Here is a 19185-nt window from a genome sequence, read left to right as displayed (position 1 = left end):
TTATTCCACTGTTTTATTCTTCATCCTTTCATAAACCAACTTGAAAACTTGTACTTAAGAGTTAATTTTTTTTACTGCATTATTTGCTTGTCATAGAAGAAATTTATTTGAAAGGGGGGGGAAGAGAGAGAGAGAGTGAGAGTGAGTGTGTGTGTGTGTGTGTGTGTGTGTGTGTGTGTGTGTGTGTGTGTGAAGGGCCATACCAGGGCCTCTAACCACTGTAGATGAACCTCACATACATGTGACACTTTGTGCATCTGGCTTTATGTGGATACTGGGAAATCTGACCTGGGTCATTAAGCTTTGCATGCAAGTGCCTTAACTGCTGAGCCATCTCTCCAACCCAAAACTTATTATAAAATTCTTACTTTGTTGGCTGTTTAATAATATATAATGTATAATATAATCTTTATATTTTATTTTTTTTTAAAGAATGAAAATCCAATCCAATAGATTAACCTTTTCTTTTTAAAATGAAAGGTTGATCTTGCTGGAAGTGAAAATATTGGTCGCTCTGGAGCTGTTGAAAAGAGGGCCCGGGAAGCTGGAAATATCAACCAGTCACTGTTGACTTTGGGAAGGGTTATTACTGCTCTTGTGGAAAGAACACCTCATATTCCTTATAGAGAATCTAAACTAACTAGAATCCTACAAGATTCTCTTGGGGGACGTACAAGAACATCTATAATTGCAACCATTTCTCCTGCTTCTCTCAATCTTGAGGTAAGGTCCCCTCCCAACTTTTTTTTCTCCCTGAGGCACCATCTCAATCTATCACAGGCTGACCTGTGAAACTAACTCTGCAGTCACATGATAACCTCCAACTCATAGCAATCCTTTTATCTCTGCCTCCTGAGTGCTGAGATTAAAGGTGTGTGCCACCATGGCTGGCTAGGTAAGCCCTTTTGAAGGAAGCTGCAAGTGTGGGAGCTATATAATTTTTAAAATTGTAAATATTTTATTTATTTGAGACAGACAGAGAGAATGGGACCTGCCAGGGCCTTTAGTGACTGAAAATGAACTCCAGATGTATGTCCCACTTTGTGCATCTGGCTTTACGTGGGTACTGGGGAATTGAACCTGGGTCCTTAGGCTTTTTGTAGGCAACTGTCTTAACTGCTAAGCTGTCTTTCCAGCCTGGGGTGCTATAATTCTTTTTTTTTTAAAGCCCCTCAAGCAAGGCTCCATCTTCCTTTCTTTTTTCTTTTTTTAAATATTTTTTATTTTTATTTATTTGAGAGAGAGAGAAAGAGAGGGAGAGAGAGAGAGATACAAAGGTAGTCAGGGAGAGAGAGAGAGAATAGATGCAACGGTGCCTCCAGCCACTGTGAACGAACTCCAGATGCGTGTGCCCCCTTGTGCATCTGGCTTATGTAGGTCCTGGGGAGTCAAACCTAGGTCCTTTGGCTTTGCAGGTAAGCACCTTAACCGCTAAGCCATCTCTCCATCCCTATAATTCTTTTTTTTTTTTTTTTTTTTGGTTTCTTGAGGTAGGGTCTCACTTTGGTCCAGGCTGACCTGGAATTAACTCTGTAGTCTCAGGGTGGCCTTGAACTCATGGTGATCCTCCTACCTCTGCCTCCCGAGTGCTGGGATTAAAGGCCACCACGCCCGGCCCCCTATAATTCTTATTTAAAGGTCATATCTTAAAAGTTCGTTTACTGGCTTCATTCATTCAGAAATGTAGTATAAAAGCATCTTGATGTTGCATGTGAACTTTAGTATGTATGTAGTCTTTTGTTACTGGCTTCTTTCACTTAGAATGGTGCTTTCATTATGTTATACTATGTTATAGTTTCTTACTATATCAGAACTTCATTTTTTGTTGTTGGGTAATATTTAATTGTATGGGCATAAGACAAGACTAGAATGAAGGAAAGATATGATTAGGTCAGAATGTCATCAAGACGAAAGATCTAAGTAAGACATGGTGGCATACACCTAAAATCCCAGTACTTGGGAAGCAGAGGCAGGAGGAGTTCTGCAAGTCCGCATCTAGCCTGGGATACATAGCAAGACTTTCAGAAAATGAAAAAAACAAGTAAACATATAAAAAGAGTAAAGAATCTGGCATGGTGGCACATGCCACCAGCACTCGGGATGCAGAGGTGGGGGGATTACTGTGAGTTCAATGCCAGCCTGGGATAGAGTGAGACTCTACCATGAAAACCACACAACAAACAATCAAAAAAAGTAAAGACCTTGGAGACTGAAAAGGAGAACCAAAAAGCAGCTGATGTAGCTATTACAGAGTGGTTGACTAGCATGCATGAGGTCCTAGGTTCAATCCCCAGTATTGGAAGAAAAATATTGACAGGATAGGTAAAATGGAACAAAAGATGAAGTTGATTGAGGAGGAGGAATAAAAGAGCTTAGAATAGGGGGCTGGAGTTATGGCTTAGCAGTTAAGGTACTTGTCTGGAAAGCCTATGACCCAGGTTCGAGTCCTCAGTACCCACGTAAAGCCAGATACACAAAATGGCATATGCATCTGGTATTCTCTGGCATGCCCATTCTCTTTCTCTACTTGCACATAAGAAAAAATAAAGAAGAGCTGAAAATAATAGTCTTAATGAATAGAGTTTTAGATTAAATATAGATCTGAGGGGTTTTTGTTGTTTGTTTGTTTTTGGTTTTTCAAGGTAGGGTCTCAATCTAGCTTAGGCTTACTTGGAATTCACTATATAGTCTCAAGGTGGCCTTGAACTCATGGTGATCCACCTATCTCTGCCTTCCGAGTGCTGAAATTAAAGGTGTGTGCTACCACGTCTGACTAGATCTGAGTTATTTTTAAAATATATAGTTTTTATTTATTCATTTGTAGAGAGAGAATCAATGGGCTTACCAGGGTCTCTGGCCATTGCAAACAAACTGAAGATGAATGTGCCACTTTGTACATCTGTCTTTATGTGGGTACTGGGGTATTGAACCCAACAGTCAGACTTTGCAAGCAAGTGCCTTTAACGGCTGGGCCATCTCTTCAGCCGTAGATTTGAGTTATTATTTGTATGTTATAAAGTACATTCTAGATGACAGAAGTATCTTTTTCTTGTGTCTTCAGTAATTAACTTTTACTTTTTGTGACAGGAAACTCTGAGTACATTGGAATATGCTCATAGAGCAAAGAACATATTGAATAAACCTGAAGTTAATCAGAAGCTCACCAAAAAAGCTCTTATTAAGGTAATTGTAAATATTTATGGAGTAATGTACTCTTGCTCAACACATGTGAAAGTAACAAGCAGAAGCATTACTGTTAAACAAGGTCTGTTAACTACCTGTGCAGCCACTTGTTAAGCCAGGGTCTCGTCAACTAGGCAAAAGGTGTTTTGTTTTTTTTTCCTCACCCAACTATTGTTTTTTTCTTTTTATGGGTTCGGGGACCCCCCATCACTGCAACAACACTAAAATCCCAAAGTAAGCATTTTATCTAATGTTTTAAGGTAAATGGCTATTATATTAAGATGCTTTTCTACTGCTAAAATGTTGACATTACTAGCTTTATAACTCACTATACTTGATAAAGTTTGCACTTATTTATAATTAGAAATTCTGTTTGTATACTTGAGGTGTAATTTATATCATAACATTTCACCTGTTGTAAACTTTGCAATAATTTCTCAACAATTGTGCAATGTAGCATAATCTACTTTTAGGTTTTTTTTTTTTTTTTTCGAGGTGGGGTCTCATTCTCACTCAATCTGTCCTGGAATTCACTATGTAGTCTCAGGGTGGCCTTGAACTCTCAAAGATCCTCCTACCTCTGCCTCCCAAGTGCTGGGATTAAAGGTGTGTGCCACCATGCCCCATTATGGATCACTTGTTTTTTTTGTTTTTTTTTTTTTAATTTTTATTAACATTTTCCATGATTATAAAATATATCCCATGGTAATTCCCTCCCTCCCCACCCCCACACTTTCCCATTTGAAATTCCATTCTCCATCATATTACCTCCCCATTACAATCATTGTAATTATATATATACAATATCAACCTATTAAGTATCCTCCTCCCTTCCTTTCTCTACCCTTTATCTCTCCTTTTTAACTTACTGGCCTCTGCTACTAAGTATTTTCATTCTCACGCAGAAGCCCAGTCATCTGTAGCTAGGATCCACATATGAGAGAGAACATGTGGCGCTTGACTTTCTGGGTCTGGGTTACCTGACTTAGTATAATACTTTCCAGGTCCATCCATTTTTCTGCAAATTTCATAACTTCATTTTTCTTTACCGCTGAGTAGAACTCCATTGTATAAATGTGCCACATCTTCATTATCCACTCATCAGTTCAGGGACATCTCGGCTGGTTCCATTTCCCAGCTATTATAAATTGAGCAGCAATAAACATGGTTGAGCACGTACTTCTAAGGAAATGAGATGGGTCCTTTGGATATATGCCTAGGAGCGCTATAGCTGGGTCATATGGTAGATCAATCTCTAGCTGTTTTAGGAACCTCCACACTGCTTTCCACAATGGCTGGACCAGATTGCATTCCCACCAGCAGTGCAGAAGGGTTCCTTTTTTTCCACATCCCCGCCAACATTTATGATCATTTGTTTTCATGATGGTGGCCAATCTGACAGGAGTGAGATGGAATCTCAATGTAGTTTTAATCTGCATTTCCCTGATGACTAGTGACATAGAACATTTTTTTTAGATGCTTATATGCCATTTGTATTTCTTCCTTTGAGAACTCTCTATTTAGCTCCATAGCCCATTTTTTGATTGGCTTGTTTGATTCCTTATTATTTAACTTTTTGAGTTCTTTGTATATCCTAGATATTAATCCTTTATCAGATATATAGCTGGCGAAGATTTTTTCCCATTCTGTAGGTTGCCTCTTTGCTTTTTTCACAGTGTCCTTTGCGGTGCAAAATATTTGTAATTTCATTAGGTCCCAGTGGTTAATCTGTGGTTTTATTGCCTGAGCAATTGGGGTTGTATTCAGAAAGTCTTTGCCAAGACCAATATGTTGAAGGGTTTCCCCTACTTTTTCCTCTAGCAGTTTCAGAGTTTCCGGTCTGATGTTAAGGTCTTTAATCCATTTGGGCTTAATTCTTGTGCATGGCGAGAGAGAAGAATCTATTTTCATCCTTCTGCAGATATATATCCAGTTTTCAAAACACCATTTGCTGAAGAGGCTGTCTCTTCTCCAATGAGTATTTTTGGCATTTTTATCGAATATCAGGTGGCTATAACTACTTGGGCTTACATCTGACCACAATGGAATTAAACTACAAATCAGTAGCAAGGAAGGCTATAGAGCATACACAAAATCATGGAAACTAAACAATACACTACTAAATGATGAATGGGTCAATGAAGAAATCAAAAAGGAAATCAAAAAATTTATAGAGTCAAATGATAATGAGAACACAACATACCAAAATCTCTGGGACACAATGAAGGCAGTTCTAAGAGGCAAATTTGTAGCCTTGAGTGCCTATATTAAGAAATTAGAAAGGTCGCAAGTAAACGACCTAATGCTTCTCCTTAAAGCCTTGGAAAAAGAAGAACAAGGCAAACCAAAAATCAGTAGATGGGAAGAAATAATAAAGATTAGGGCAGAAATTAATGAAATAGAAACAACAACAACAAAAAAAAAACAATCCAAAGAATTAATGAAACAGAGTTGGTTCTTTGAAAGGATAAACAAGATTGATAAACCCTGAGCAAATCTGACCAAAAGAAAGAGAGAAGAGACACAAATTAATAAAATCAGAGATGAACAAGGTAACATCACAACAGATTCCAGAGAAATTCAAAAAATCATAGGGACATACTACAAAAGCATATACTCCACAAAGTATGAAAATCTGAAAGAAATGGATGATTTCCTTGATCTATATGACCTACCTAAATTAAATCAAAATGAGATTAATCACTTAAATAGACCTATAACAAACATGGAGATCCGAGCAGTTATCAATAATCTCCCAACTAAAAAAAGCCCAGGCCCGGACGGATTCACTGCTGAATTTTACCAGACTTTTAAGGAAGAGCTAACACCATTGCTTCTTAAGCTTTTCCAGGAAATAGAAAAAGAAGGAATTCTACCAAACTCCTTCTATGAGGTCAGCATCACCCTGATACCAAAACCAGGCAAAGATAGAACAAAACAAGAAAATTACAGACCAATCTCCCTCATGAACATAGATGCAAAAATTCTCAACAAAATATTGGCAAACAGAATACAAGAGTATATCAAAAAGATCATTCACCCTGACCAAGTAGGCTTTATCCCAGAGATGCAGGGATGGTTCAACATACGCAAATCTATAAATGTAATACATTACATAAACGGGTTGAAGGACAAAAATCACATGATCATCTCATTAGACACAGAGAAAGCATTTGACAAAATCCAACATCCCTTCATGATAAAAGTCCTACAGAGACTGGATCACTTGTTTTTAACTTACTTTTTCTCTGACCAGTAATGTTAGATATTTGTCTTATATTTACTATTCAAAATACTTTTTTTGGTAAAATGCCTGCTCATAGCATCAAGATGATTTTCTAAGTGGATTATTTGTTGTTTTAAGATGGTTTTAGAGTTCTTAATGTTGCTGGATACTAGTCCTTTGTTGCATACAAAGGTTTCTGAGTATTTGAGGTTTGTGAATGTTTTCTCCCCATTTTGTCATCTCATCTCACACACATGGGCTTTTGCAGAGCAAAAGTTTTTAATTCATTGTGTCAGTTTTCCACATATTTCTGTGGCCCCATTTTTGAACTCTCCATTCTGTCCTATTTATTTATTTATTTATTTATTTTTACTCATTTGAGAGTGACAGACAGATAGGTAGGCAGAGAGAGAGAGAGAGAATGGGTGCGCCAGGGCCGCTAGCCACTGCGAACGAACTCCAGATGCGTGCGCCCCATTGTGCATCTGGCTTACATGGGTCCTGGGGAATCGAGCCTCGAACCGGGGGTCCCTAGGCTTCACAGGCAAGCGCTTAACCGCTAAGCCATCTCTCCAGCCCCCTATTGATTTATTAATCTGTCTCTCCAGCAGATTTTTCAGTTAGAGTTTCTGAAGTTATATAATGATTCTTGAAATGGGGTAGAGTTTTAAAGGAAGTTTTTTTTTTTTTTAATTTTTATTAACATTTTCCATGATTATAAAATATATCCCATGGTAATTCCCTCCCTCCCCACCCCCACACTTTCCCTTTTGAAATTCCATTCTCCTTCATATTACCTCCCCATTACAATCATTGTAATTACATATATACAATATCAACCTATTAAGTATCCTCCTCCCTTCCTTTCTCCAGCCTTTATGTCTCCTTTTCAACTTACTGGCCTCTGCTACTAAGTATTTTCATTCTCACACAGAAGCCCAGTCATCTGTAGCTAGGATCCACATATGAGAGAGAACATGTGGCGCTTGGCTTTCTGGGCCTGGGTTACCTGACTTAGTATAATGCTTTCCAGGTCCATCCATTTTTCTGCAAATTTCATAACTTCATTTTTTTTTACCGCTGAGTAGAACTCCATTGTATAAATGTGCCACATCTTCATTATCCACTCATCAGTTGAGGGACATCTAGGCTGGTTCCATTTCCCAGCTATTATAAATTGAGCAGCAATAAACATGGTTGAGCATGTACTTCTAAGGAAATGAGATGGGTCCTTTGGATATATGCCTAGGAGTGCTATAGCTGATTCATATGGTAGATCAATCTCTAGCTGTTTTAGGAACCTCCACACTGCTTTCCACAATGGCTGGACCAGATTGCATTCCCACCAGCAGTGCAGAAGGGTTCCTTTTTTTCCACATCCCCGCCAACATTTATGATCATTTGTTTTCATGATGGTGGCCAATCTGACAGGAGTGAGATGGAATCTCAATGTAGTTTTAATCTGCATTTCCCTGATGACTAGTGACGTAGAACATTTTTTTAGATGCTTATATGCCATTTGTATTTCTTCCTTTGAGAACTCTCTATTTAGCTTCATAGCCCATTTTTAAAGGAAGTTTATAATGAGCACCTTTACAGGATCTTTGAAGGCCATTGCAAGATTGGTTCTAAACAAATTAACACTGGTTTAAAATTATAGTTGGATATGGTGGCCCATGCCTGTAATCTCACCTACCTTGTCTCAAAAAAAGTATGGTTGTAACTTTTTATGTTTGAAAAAATGTTAAAGGCTATCTTTGTGGGGTTTGTTGTTTTTCCTGTTGTGTTCAACACAGGGTCTCACTCCAGCCCAGGCTGAACTGAAATTTATTCTATAGCTCCAGGCTGGCCTCAAACTCATGATGGTCCTCCAACCTCAGCCTTCTCCTTAGTGCTAGGATTAAAGGTGTGCACCACCATGCCCGGCACCATTTTGTTTTATTTATTGTACATACTCCTCAACTTGAGGAAAAATAGTCAACTGATACCTATAGCATTTCTCTTGTGTAGGAGTATACAGAAGAGATAGAGCGTTTGAAGCGAGATCTTGCTGCAGCCCGTGAGAAAAATGGAGTGTACATTTCTGAAGAAAATTTTAGGTAAGCTTTTGGCTATGGAATTTCTTTCTTTTTTGAATATTTTATTAATTTACTTGAGAGGGAGAGAGAAAGAGAATGGGCATGCCAGAGCCTCTAGCTACTACAGAGAAACTCCAGATGCATGTGCCACCTTGTGCATCTGGCTTTGCATGGGTACTGGGGAATCAAACTCGGATCCTTGGGTTTTGCAGGTAAATGTCTCAACTACTGAGGCATCTTTCCAGCCTGTCTGTCTGTCTGTCTGTTTCTTTCCTTCTTTCTTTCTTTCTTTCTTTCTTTCTTTCTTTCTTTCTTTCTTTCTTCCTCCCTTCTTCCCTCCCTCCCTCTCTCTCTCTCTCTCTTTCTTCCTCCCTCCTTCCTTCCCTCCCTCCCTCTTCCTTTCCTTCCCTCCCTCCCTCTTCCTTTCCTTTCCTTTCCTTTCCTTTCCTTTCCTTTCCTTTCCTTTCCTTTCCTTTCCTTTCCTTTCCTTTCCTTTCCTTTCCTTTCCTTTCCTTTCCTTTCCTTTCCTTTCCTTTCCTTTCCTTTCCTTTCCTTTCCTTTCCTTTCCTTTCCTTCCCTTTCCTTCCCTTTCCTTCCCTTCCCTTCCCTTCCCTTCCCTTCCCTTCCCTTCCCTTCCCTTCCCTTCCCTTCCCTTCTTTTTCTTTTTCTTTTTCTTTTTCTTTTTCTTTTTCTTTTTCTTTTTCTTTTTCTTTTTCTTTTTCTTTTTCTTTTTCTTTTTCTTTTTCTTTTTCTTTTTCTTTTTCTTTTTCTTTTTCTTTTTCTTTTTCTTTTTCTTTTTCTTTTTTTTTTTCTTTTTCTTTTTCTTTTTCTTTTTCTTTTTCTTTTTCTTTTTCTTTTTCTTTTTCTTTTTCTTTTTCTTTTTCTTTTTCTTTTTCTTTTTCTTTTTCTTTTTCTTTTTCTTTTTCTTTTTCTTTTTCTTTTTCTTTTTCTTTTTCTTTTTCTTTTTCTTTTTCTTTTTCTTTTTCTTTTTCTTTTTCTTTTCAGAGAAAGCAGAAAAGATGTAAAGATGTGCCAGGGCCTCAAGCCACTGCAAACGAATTCCAGATGCATGTACCATTTTGTGTATCTGGCTTTATTTTGGGTACTAGGGAATTGAACCCGGGTCATTAGGCTTTGTAGGTGCTAATCGCCTTAATTGCTAAGCCCTCTATCTAGCACGGTGGAGTTAATTTCTGATAATACTTTTTTTGTTTGGTTTAGTTTTCTGGAGACAGCAGTCTCACTATATATCCCAGGCTAGCCTAAAACTTTGAGTGTTTGCCTTAGCCTTCTACTTGTTGGGATTACAGAAGTGTGCCACTATTCTCAATTCTAAAAATAGCAAATTCTGATAATAGGTTGTTTGTGGCAAAATTTGCTTATACAGCACTAAGTTAAATATATTTTGTACTTATAAGTGCTTCATTTGGTTTTCATATTAAAAAGTAATTGGGTATGGAGGCACATTCCTTTGATCCCAGCACTCAGGAGGCCTGGGTAGGAGGGTTGCTGTGAATTCAAGGCTAGCCTGAAACTACATAGTGAATTCCAGGTCAGCCTGGGCTAGAGTGAGACCCTACCTTGTAAAAAACAAGCAAGCAAGCAAGCAAGCAAACAAACAAAAACCATAAAACAAAATGTATATAATCCCAGCACTCAAGAGGCTGAGGGACAGGGGTAGGGAGTATCACATTCAGGTTGGAGTCACAGGAAAAATGTTTATTTATAGAATGGACTGATAACACATTTTTTTCTTTGCAATTTGCATTTATTACTGTTTGAAACTTAGGTGTCATTATGATGTTGATAAATGTGGAAATGAGTTTGTGTCAGCAATGATTGTGTTATTCTAACATTTTGTAGGATTTATGTCAAAAATTAAATATTAAATTATTACTCTTTATTTTAGAGCCATGAATGGAAAGTTAACTGTTCAAGAGGAACAAATTGTTGAATTGGTTGAAAAAATTGGTGCCCTTGAGGAAGAGCTAGGTCGGGTAAGCATTCTAAGAAATATGCAGTTTTATGTGAAGACAGTTTTCTAACTTTATTCTCTTACTTATTTTTATTTATTTGTGAGAGAAAGGGGTAGATAGAGAATGGGTGCACCAGAGCCTCTAGCCACTGCAAATGAACTCCGGACCAATGCATCACCTTTTACATTCTGGCTTTCATTGGTATTGGGGAATGAAACCTGGGTCCTTAGGCTTCACAGGCAAGTGCCTTAACCATGAAGCCATCTCTCCAGGCTGCAAAGTTTTTTTTTTTTTATTTTGAGAAAGGGGGTGGTGGGGAGAATGGGCATGCCACAGTCTTTAGCCACTACAGTCAAACTCCAGATGCATGTGCCATCTTGTACATCTGGCTTTATGTGGGTACTGGGAAACTGAACGTGGGTTCTTAGGCTTTGCAGACAAACACCTTAACTGCTTAGCTATTTTTCCAGGCCTAAAAGGAAAATCCTTTCATTTTGCCTTTTCAAGGTAGAGTCTCACTGTAGCCCAAGCTGTCCTGGAATTCACTATGTAGTTTCAGGGTGGTCTTGAACTCATGGCATCCTCCTATCTCTGATTCCTGAGTGCTGCGATTAAAGACATATGCCACCACACCCAGCCTTTAAAAGGCATTTACTTTTTATTTTTAAAGAGAGAGAGAACTCGTGCATCAGGTACTCAGCCACTGAAATCAAACTCTAGATGCTTGTGTCACCTAGTGGGCATGTGCGACCTTGTATTTGCCTCACCTTTGTGCATATGGCTAAAGTGGGATCTGGAGAGTCCAACATGGGTCCTTACGCTTCACAGAAAAGTGACTTATATGCTAAGCCATCTCTCTCTAGCCCTAAAAGGCAAATTAAAAAAAAATGTATTTTTAAAAATTTATTTGCAAGCAGAGAGTGAGAGAGACAGACAGATAGAGATATAAGGGGTGCATCTGGTCTTCTTGCCACTGCCAGTAAATTCCAGATGCATCTACCACTGCTTTATATGTGTGCTAGGGAATCAAATCCAGGTAGGCCCTAAACTGCTGCACCATCTCTTCAGCCCAAAAGCAAATTTTATAATAAAATTTTGGAATGTGAAGAACTTGCTTATTTTTGTTTAAAGATTTTTTTTTTTGCTCGCATTTTATTTTATTTTTATTTATTTATTTTTTAAAGTATTTTTATTTATTTATTTATTTGAGCGCGACAGACACAGAGAGAAAGACAGATATAGGGAGAGAGAGAGAATGGGCGCGCCAGGGCTTCCAGCCTCTGCAAACGAACTCCAGACGCGTGCGCCCCCTTGTGCATCTGGCTAACGTGGGACCTGGGGAACCGAGCCTCAAACCGGGGTCCTTAGGCTTCACAGGCAAGCGCTTAACCGCTAAGCCATCTCTCCAGCCCTCATTTTATTTTTTAAATTATTTGTATATTATAAAGAGAGAGAGAGATTGAGTATGGATGTGCCAGGTCCTCTTGCCACTGTAAACAAATTCCAAACACATATGCCACTTTGTGCTCTTGATTTATATGGGTACTGGGTAATGAAACCCCGGTTGTCAGGCTTTACAAGGAAATGCCTTTAACTACTGAGTCATCTCTCCAGCCTCTGTTGCTGACTTAAAATAATATTTTAGTTGTTGGGGCTAACAGTGGCAGGAAGCCCTAGCTTTTCTCTTTCTGCCTTTCAAATAAGTATTTAAAATACTTAGTTGAAAGCTAGCCATCGAGAAATTGGGTGTGCCAGGGCCTCTTGCTGCTGCAAACAAACTCCAGTCACTTGTGTCACATTATTTGTATACCTACCATTTTGTTGTTTGTGGGCATGTGTTTTGTGCAGTGTGTCACTCTAGTCCAGGCTGACCTGAAACTCTGGTTATAACAAGTTACTAAAATGGCTAGCATTTTTGTTGGTTGGTTGGTTGGTTGGTTAGAGGCAGAGTTTCTCATTAGCCCAGGCTGACCTGGAACTTACTCTATAGTTCCAGGCTGGCCTCAACACACAGTGATCCTCCTACCTCTGCTTCTGCAGTGCTGGGATTAAAGACATGCCCTACTCTACTTTATTCTTTGAGATAAGATCTGTCACTGATTCTGCTAGTCTAGTTAGCCAGTGAGCCCATGGATTTTGTCTTTGCCTCCCCAGTGCTGATATTCTAGGCACATGCCACAATGCACGGATCCTGGGGATCCAAACTTAGGTCCTCGTGCTTGCAACACAAGCACTTCAGCCACTGAGCCTTCTCAGCCCTGAGATCTCTTAATCTGTAAAGTTTTGAATAAGCTTACAGAAAGAAACCAGATGCCTTTTTATTTTTTTGAGGTAGGGTCTCACTCTAGCCCAGGCTGACCTGGAATTCTCAGGGTGGCCTTGAACTCATGGCAATCCTCTTACCTCTGCCTCTCAAGTGCTGGGATTAAAGGTGTGCGCCACCATGCCTGGCCCAGATGCCATTTTAAATGGTGTGATGGTGCATGCCTTTATCCCAGCACTTGCAGAGGTAGGAGGATCACTGTGTGTTGAGGCCAGCCTGGAACTATAGAGTAAGTTCCAGGTCAGCCTGGGCTAATGAGAAACTCTGCCTCTAACCAACCAACCAACCAACCAACAAAAATGCTAGCCATTTTAGTAACTTGTTATAAGTTTTAAAATTAATAAGTGTGTGTGTATTTGCACACCAGAGTATCTTGCTGTTGCAAACGAATGCCCATCCAGCTTTACGTGAGTGAACTCAAACTGGCAGGCTTTTAAGCTCCTTTAACTGCTGAGCCATTTCCCCAGTCCTACTTGTTACAATTTTTACATGGGAATAATTTATTTTGTTCTCCTAATATTGTTATGAACTAGCCAGGTGTCTCACCAGCCAGTTCAGCACTTTTTAATTCTTAAAGAATTTTTTCATATTTTACATGAAGGTTACAGAATTGTTTATGGATAATAAAAATGAACTTGACCAGTGTAAATCTCACCTGCAAAATAAGACACAGGAACTCGAAACCACTCAAAAAAATTTACAAGAAACCAAGCTGCAACTTGTTAAAGAAGAATATGTCTCTTCAGCTCTGGAAAGAACTGAGGAGAAACTTCATGACACTGCCAGCAAGGTTTGTCCTTTGCTTTGTTTTGTATTTCCATTGAAAAGATACATAGGTTGGGTACAAGAAACTTTATTTGCAAGATTTTAATCACCCCAATAATATTTGTGGTCATTTATAAAATACTGTTTTACTATTTCATTCACTTTCACCTCACTGGAGATGCTAACTTAAGAGGGAAAATCTACTCTTGGAATTTTAAAAATAGCATAACTTTATTTTATGGGCATTTATAATAATAATGTGGTCCTTTGTTATGATAACATTGAAATTAGTCATTAAGAATTTAGTATTTTCTAAAGATGATAGATAGTGAATGTATTAAGATTTTAAAAAATATTTAATTTATTTAATTTATGAAAGAAGGAAAGAGAGAAAGAGAGTGAATGGGCATGTCAGGGCCTCTAGCTACTGCAAAGGAACTCCAGGTGCTTGTGCCACCATGAACATCTGCCTTTCATGGGTACTGGAGAACCAAAATTTGGTCCTTTGGCTTCATAGGCAAACGCTTTAATCACTTAAGTCATCTGTCCAGCCCAATTGCATTAAATATTTTTTATTAGGTGTACGTTTTTTGTTTTGAGACAGTGTCTCATTCTAGTCCAGGCTGACCAAAAATTCACTCTGTATCTTAAGCTAGCCTCAAACTCATGGCAGTTCTCCTATCTTAGCTCCCAGGGGCTAGGATTAAAGACATGAGCTACCTAGCTTGGTTCAGGTATACTTTTTAAAACGTATGTTAATTTTATTTATTTATTTATTTGAGAGAGAGAAAAGAAAAAAGAGAGGGAGAGAGAATGGTCACACCAAGACCTCCAGCCACTGCAAATGGACTTCACACGCATGTGCCACCTTATACCTTTGGTTGATGTGGGTCCTGGGGAATCGAACCTAGGTTCTTTGGCTTTGCAGGCAAATGCCTTAAGTGCTAAGCCATTTCTCCACCCTGGTTTAGGTATACTTTTGAGAAGATAATAAAACATAATAGGTAAACATTTAAAAAAATATTTTATTTATTTTTTGCAAGCAAAGAGAGAGAGAATGTGAATGGGCACACCAGGGCTTCTAGCCGCTGTAAATGAACTCCAGACATATGTGCCACCATGTCCATCTGGCTTACGTATGGGTGCTGGGGAAATTGAACCTGGGACCTTAGGCTTCGCAGGCAAGCCCTTCAGACATTAATCCATCTCTCTAGCCCAGTAAACATTTTTGATGCAAGCATAATTACTGAGTGAATTTGTGAAGTCAGTTCTACGCATAGTTGGCTGGTAGGGGTACAAGCTTGGGAGAATAGAATTCCTGAGCACCTGGGTAATTTAGCATAAGATTAAGCATTTGTTTAGATGTGGTGTCTAAAATTTACTACTTCTCTTCAGGGAGAAATCCTTCAGTAGCACAGATAAATTTCACTTGCTTTTTCCTGTTTCTTTTTAAATTTACATAGTTGCTTAACACAGTTCAAGAAACCACACAAGATGTATGTGGTCTCCATTCCAAACTGGATCGAAAAAAGGCAGTTGAGGAGCACAATGTAGAAGCTCAGGAGGTTTTTGGCAAAAACCTGGGGAGTCTGTTTAATAATATGGAAGAGCTAATTAAGGGTGGCAGCTCAAAACAGAAGGCCATGCTAGAAGGTCACAAGGCCATGTTTGGTAAGTTAAGTTTATGCATTTCAAAATCTAATTGTTCTAGAATCAATTTTTTAAATTAATTAATTAATTAATTTAGTTTTGGCTTTTTGAGGTAGGGTCTCACACCAGCCTAGGCTGGCCTAGAATTTACTCAGTAGTCTCATGGTGGCCTTGAACTCAGGACAGTTCTTCTACTTCTGCCTCCCAAGTGGTGGGATTAAAGGCCTGTGCCACCATGGCTGGCTTATTTAAAAAAAAAAAATTATATTTTTATTTGCAAGCGGAGAGAAAGAGGAGGTGTTTGTCAGGGCTTTCTCCCATTGCAAACGAACTCCAGATGCATGTGCTTTTCTCTCTCTTTCGGTTTTTGAGGTAGGGTCTTGCTGTAGCCCAAGCTGACCTAGAATTCACTATGTAGTCTTAGGCTGGCCTCACAGTGATCCTACTTCTGCCTCCCAAGTGCTGGGATAAAAGCATGCGTCACCACAGCTGGCTCTCTCTCTCTATTTCTCTCTCAGCTTCTTTTATAAAACTGCAAAGAAACCTCAATTGACAATGTCCCTAGTTTCTGCCCCGTGTTCTTGTCCACATAGGTTAGAGATTAATACAATTACTTTGAATTAGTACAAATTTTAGAGGTTTTATTTGTTTTTTCTCTTTAAGCTGTTTCCTATAAAATAGTTTATTAAATAAGCATATAAACATTAGAAATAAAATTCTTTATAACTTAACCTGGCTCATTCTTGAGTCTCCTTCTGGAGATTTCTTTATTTTTAAGTATTTTTAAAATTTTTATTAATTTTTATTCATTTATTAGAGACAGAGAGAGAGAGGAAGAAAGAGAGAATGGGCGTGCCAGAATCTCTAGCCACTGCAAATGAACTCCAGAAACATGCGCCACCTTAAAAAAGAAACAACTTGCCGGGCGTGGTGGCGCATGCCTTTAATCCCAGCACTCAGGCAGAGGTAGGAGGATCACTGTGAGTTCTAGGCCACCCTGAGATTCCATAGCGAATTCCAGGTCAGCCTGGGGCTAGAGTGAGACCCTACCTCGAAAAACAAAAAAAACAAACAAACAAACAAAAAAAAAGAAACAACTTTTATTTTATTAGAGACAGAGAGAGAAAAGGCAGAAAGAGAGAAAGAGGGAGAGATAGAATGGGTCCTCCAGGGCCTCCAGCCACTGCAAATAAACTCCAGATGCATACACCCCCTTGTGCAGCTAGCTTGTGTGGGCCCTGGGAAATCAAACCGAGGTCCTTTGGCTTTGAAGGCAAATGCGTTAATTGCTAAGCCATCTCTCTAGCCCACATGCATCACCTTTTGTATCTGACTTTATTTGGGTGCTAGAAAGTTGAACTTGGGTCTTTAGGCTTTGCAAGTGCCTTAACCACTAAGCCATCTCTCTAGCCCCTTTAAAAATATTTTACTTATTGCCTGGCCTGGTGGCGCATGCCTTTAATCCCAGTACTCAGGAGGCAGAGATAGGAGGATCACTGTGAGTTCAAGGCCACCCTGAGACTACATAGTGAATTACAGATCAGCCTGAGCTACAGTGAGACCCTGCCTCGAAAAACAATTTTTTTTTTTTTTTTTTTTTACTTATTTATTTGAGAGAGAGAGAGAGAGAGAGAGAATGAGCATGCCAGGGCCTCTAACCACTGCAAATGTTGAACTTGGGTCCTTACCCTTTGTAGGCAAGAGCCTTAAATGCTGATCCATCTCTTCAGCCTGCTGAGCTAATTCTTTTATGCTTTATGCAATTTCCACTATAAAAATTGGATTTTGTTTGTTTGTTTGTTTTTCAAGGTTGGGTCTTGCTCTAGCCTAAGCTGATGTGGAATTCACTATGTAGTCTCGGGGGGCCTTCAATTCTGGTGATCCTTCTACTTCTGCCTCCTGAGTGCTGGGATTAAAGGCATGTGCTACCACGCATGGCTTGATTATTTTTTTTTAAGCCTTTTATGGTAGTTAAACTGTATTTAAATATTTTATGAAAAATTTAAATCTTCCTTTTTTAAAATACTGTATCCATTTAGTCACTAAAATTGTATAACTTTATGCTGTATATGCTATTTTGATATATATACATATATGTGTATGTATGTATGTGTGTGTGTGTATGTATGTATATCTCCAGACCCTGCTTGCTCACAAAACCTGTTTTCTTTCTTTTTTTGTAGATAATTTGATGTCTTCCAGCGTCTCTGCATTGGACACCATTACCTCAACAGCACTTGAATCTCTCACATCTATTCCAGACAATGTGTCGGCTCATGTTTCTCAGATTTCTAATAGGATATTAGAAGAACAGTCATTATCAGCACAAAGTAAAACTGTGCTACAAAAATTGATTGTTAGTATATCTCTTAATGTCTTCTAAGGGTTATCTTTGATAAGTTGGCATAAGCATTACTTTCTCTTTAATCTTAAACTTTGTTGAAGAGGTGACAGTCTTATTATTCCCAAAGAATCTTATATTTAAGACAAATTACTGGAGGGTTTTGTTTGTTTGCTTGTTTGTTTTGTTTCATCATGTTTTTAAAATCCCTCCTAGAAAGACTGATGTCCAAGTGTATATCCCTAGGCTGTGAAACGTCTTCACTCATCTGGTAGAGTTAAGAGTAGGAGTTACTGAACTAGAGGTGTAGCTCATTTGTTAAGAGTGCTTGTCTAATATGATTAAAAATGTCTCGTGTGGGCCACTTTCATCCCAGCACTCCGGAGGCAAAAGTAGGAGGATCCCCATGTGTTTAAGGTCAGCCTGAGACTACATAGTGAATTCCAGGTCAGCTTGGACCAGAGTGAAACCCTGCCTCAAAAAGTAAAACTTGAAAAAAAAAAAAAGTCTAAAGGTTAGGTGTGGATTGTACACCTGAGATCTTACTTAGTACTTGAGAAGTGGAGGCAAGAGGGCCAGGATTTAAAGGTCTTTCTTGGCTACATATTGAGTTGAAGGTTAGACTCAGCTAGTTTTTGTTTTTCAAGGTACTGTCTCTAGCCCAGGATGACCTAGAATTCACTATGTAGTCGCAGGCTGCCTCCTGAATGCCGGGATTAAAGTATGCCCGGGAAAACTCAGCTTTTCTTAATTACTGGAAGTAGGACCATGTGATTTTTGCTGTCTAGATATGCACTTGTGTCTCTGTAGGTTATAGAGTGCCAAGAAGCTGAGTGTGCTATATTTAGTTGCTGAAGTATTTAAGATATAATTTAATCCACTAGGGTTATTGAAATGAAAATATACTTCTTAAAGCCCTGTTTATTTTTCAAACTAGAATGAACTGAAGACTGACCTTCTAAGTTCCCTAAAGACTATTTTATCCCCCACTGTGGTGTCCATATTGCAAATCAATATCCACCTTCAACATATTTTCAAGACTTCATTGATAGTGGCTGAGAAGGTAACAAGAATTATGCTGTTAATTTCTCAAAATTTTTGTGTTGGTTTAACAAAGAAACTAATTATTTTTTTCTTCAAAGATAGAACATCAGAAAAAAGAAATAGATGGTTTTCTCAGTGTACTGTGTAACAATCTACATGAACTCCAAGAAAACACAGTTTCCTCACTGGGTGAATCAGAGAAACATTGTCAGAACTTAAACGAAGACTTGAAGACAATGAAGCAAACCCATTCACAGGTAAGTTCTTAGCTGGCATGGGAACATAGAAAGTTTTATGACTACTCAATGTGACATTTGTTTTAGCAACATTCAAGTACCATAGAGACTGCTGCCCATTATGGTAATAAATAGTTGAGGATACTTTAGATGAGTTAGCATTTGAGAATTTGCTATATGTAGAACTCTGCGCTAAACCATATGACACATAAAATGGTCTTTTGCCCACAGCATGATGGAAGAGTGAACATACACCCTTAGAAGAAAACCGTTAGGACATTTAAAGTGAAGATGTTACAAATATTCTTACTAGGATGACACAAATACTTAACTTCCTTTAAAAACTCAGCCCTGCCGGGCATA

The 19185-nt window shown here is 38.6% G+C and overlaps 1 protein-coding gene across 1 annotated transcript in view; it reads left to right on the top strand.

Moving 5' to 3' along the window:
- The window catches only part of Kif11 (kinesin family member 11), a 64350-nt gene that overhangs the window by 24496 nt on the left and 20669 nt on the right, over positions 1 to 19185 (top strand). Inside the window, exons 8-16 of the mRNA XM_045134159.1 lie at positions 481 to 723; positions 3088 to 3183; positions 8420 to 8508; positions 10397 to 10484; positions 13388 to 13576; positions 15015 to 15222; positions 17385 to 17557; positions 18480 to 18605; positions 18685 to 18843. Coding sequence (XP_044990094.1) covers positions 481 to 723; positions 3088 to 3183; positions 8420 to 8508; positions 10397 to 10484; positions 13388 to 13576; positions 15015 to 15222; positions 17385 to 17557; positions 18480 to 18605; positions 18685 to 18843 — 1371 coding nt within the window. The remainder of the gene's footprint in view (positions 1 to 480; positions 724 to 3087; positions 3184 to 8419; positions 8509 to 10396; positions 10485 to 13387; positions 13577 to 15014; positions 15223 to 17384; positions 17558 to 18479; positions 18606 to 18684; positions 18844 to 19185) is intronic.

The sequence above is a fragment of the Jaculus jaculus genome, chromosome 1 (genome assembly GCF_020740685.1).
Source record: "Jaculus jaculus isolate mJacJac1 chromosome 1, mJacJac1.mat.Y.cur, whole genome shotgun sequence".
In the NCBI taxonomy this organism is placed as follows: Eukaryota; Metazoa; Chordata; class Mammalia; order Rodentia; family Dipodidae; genus Jaculus; species Jaculus jaculus.
Note: the sequence above shows the minus strand (reverse complement) of the source record. Positions and strands in the feature narration are given on the sequence as shown.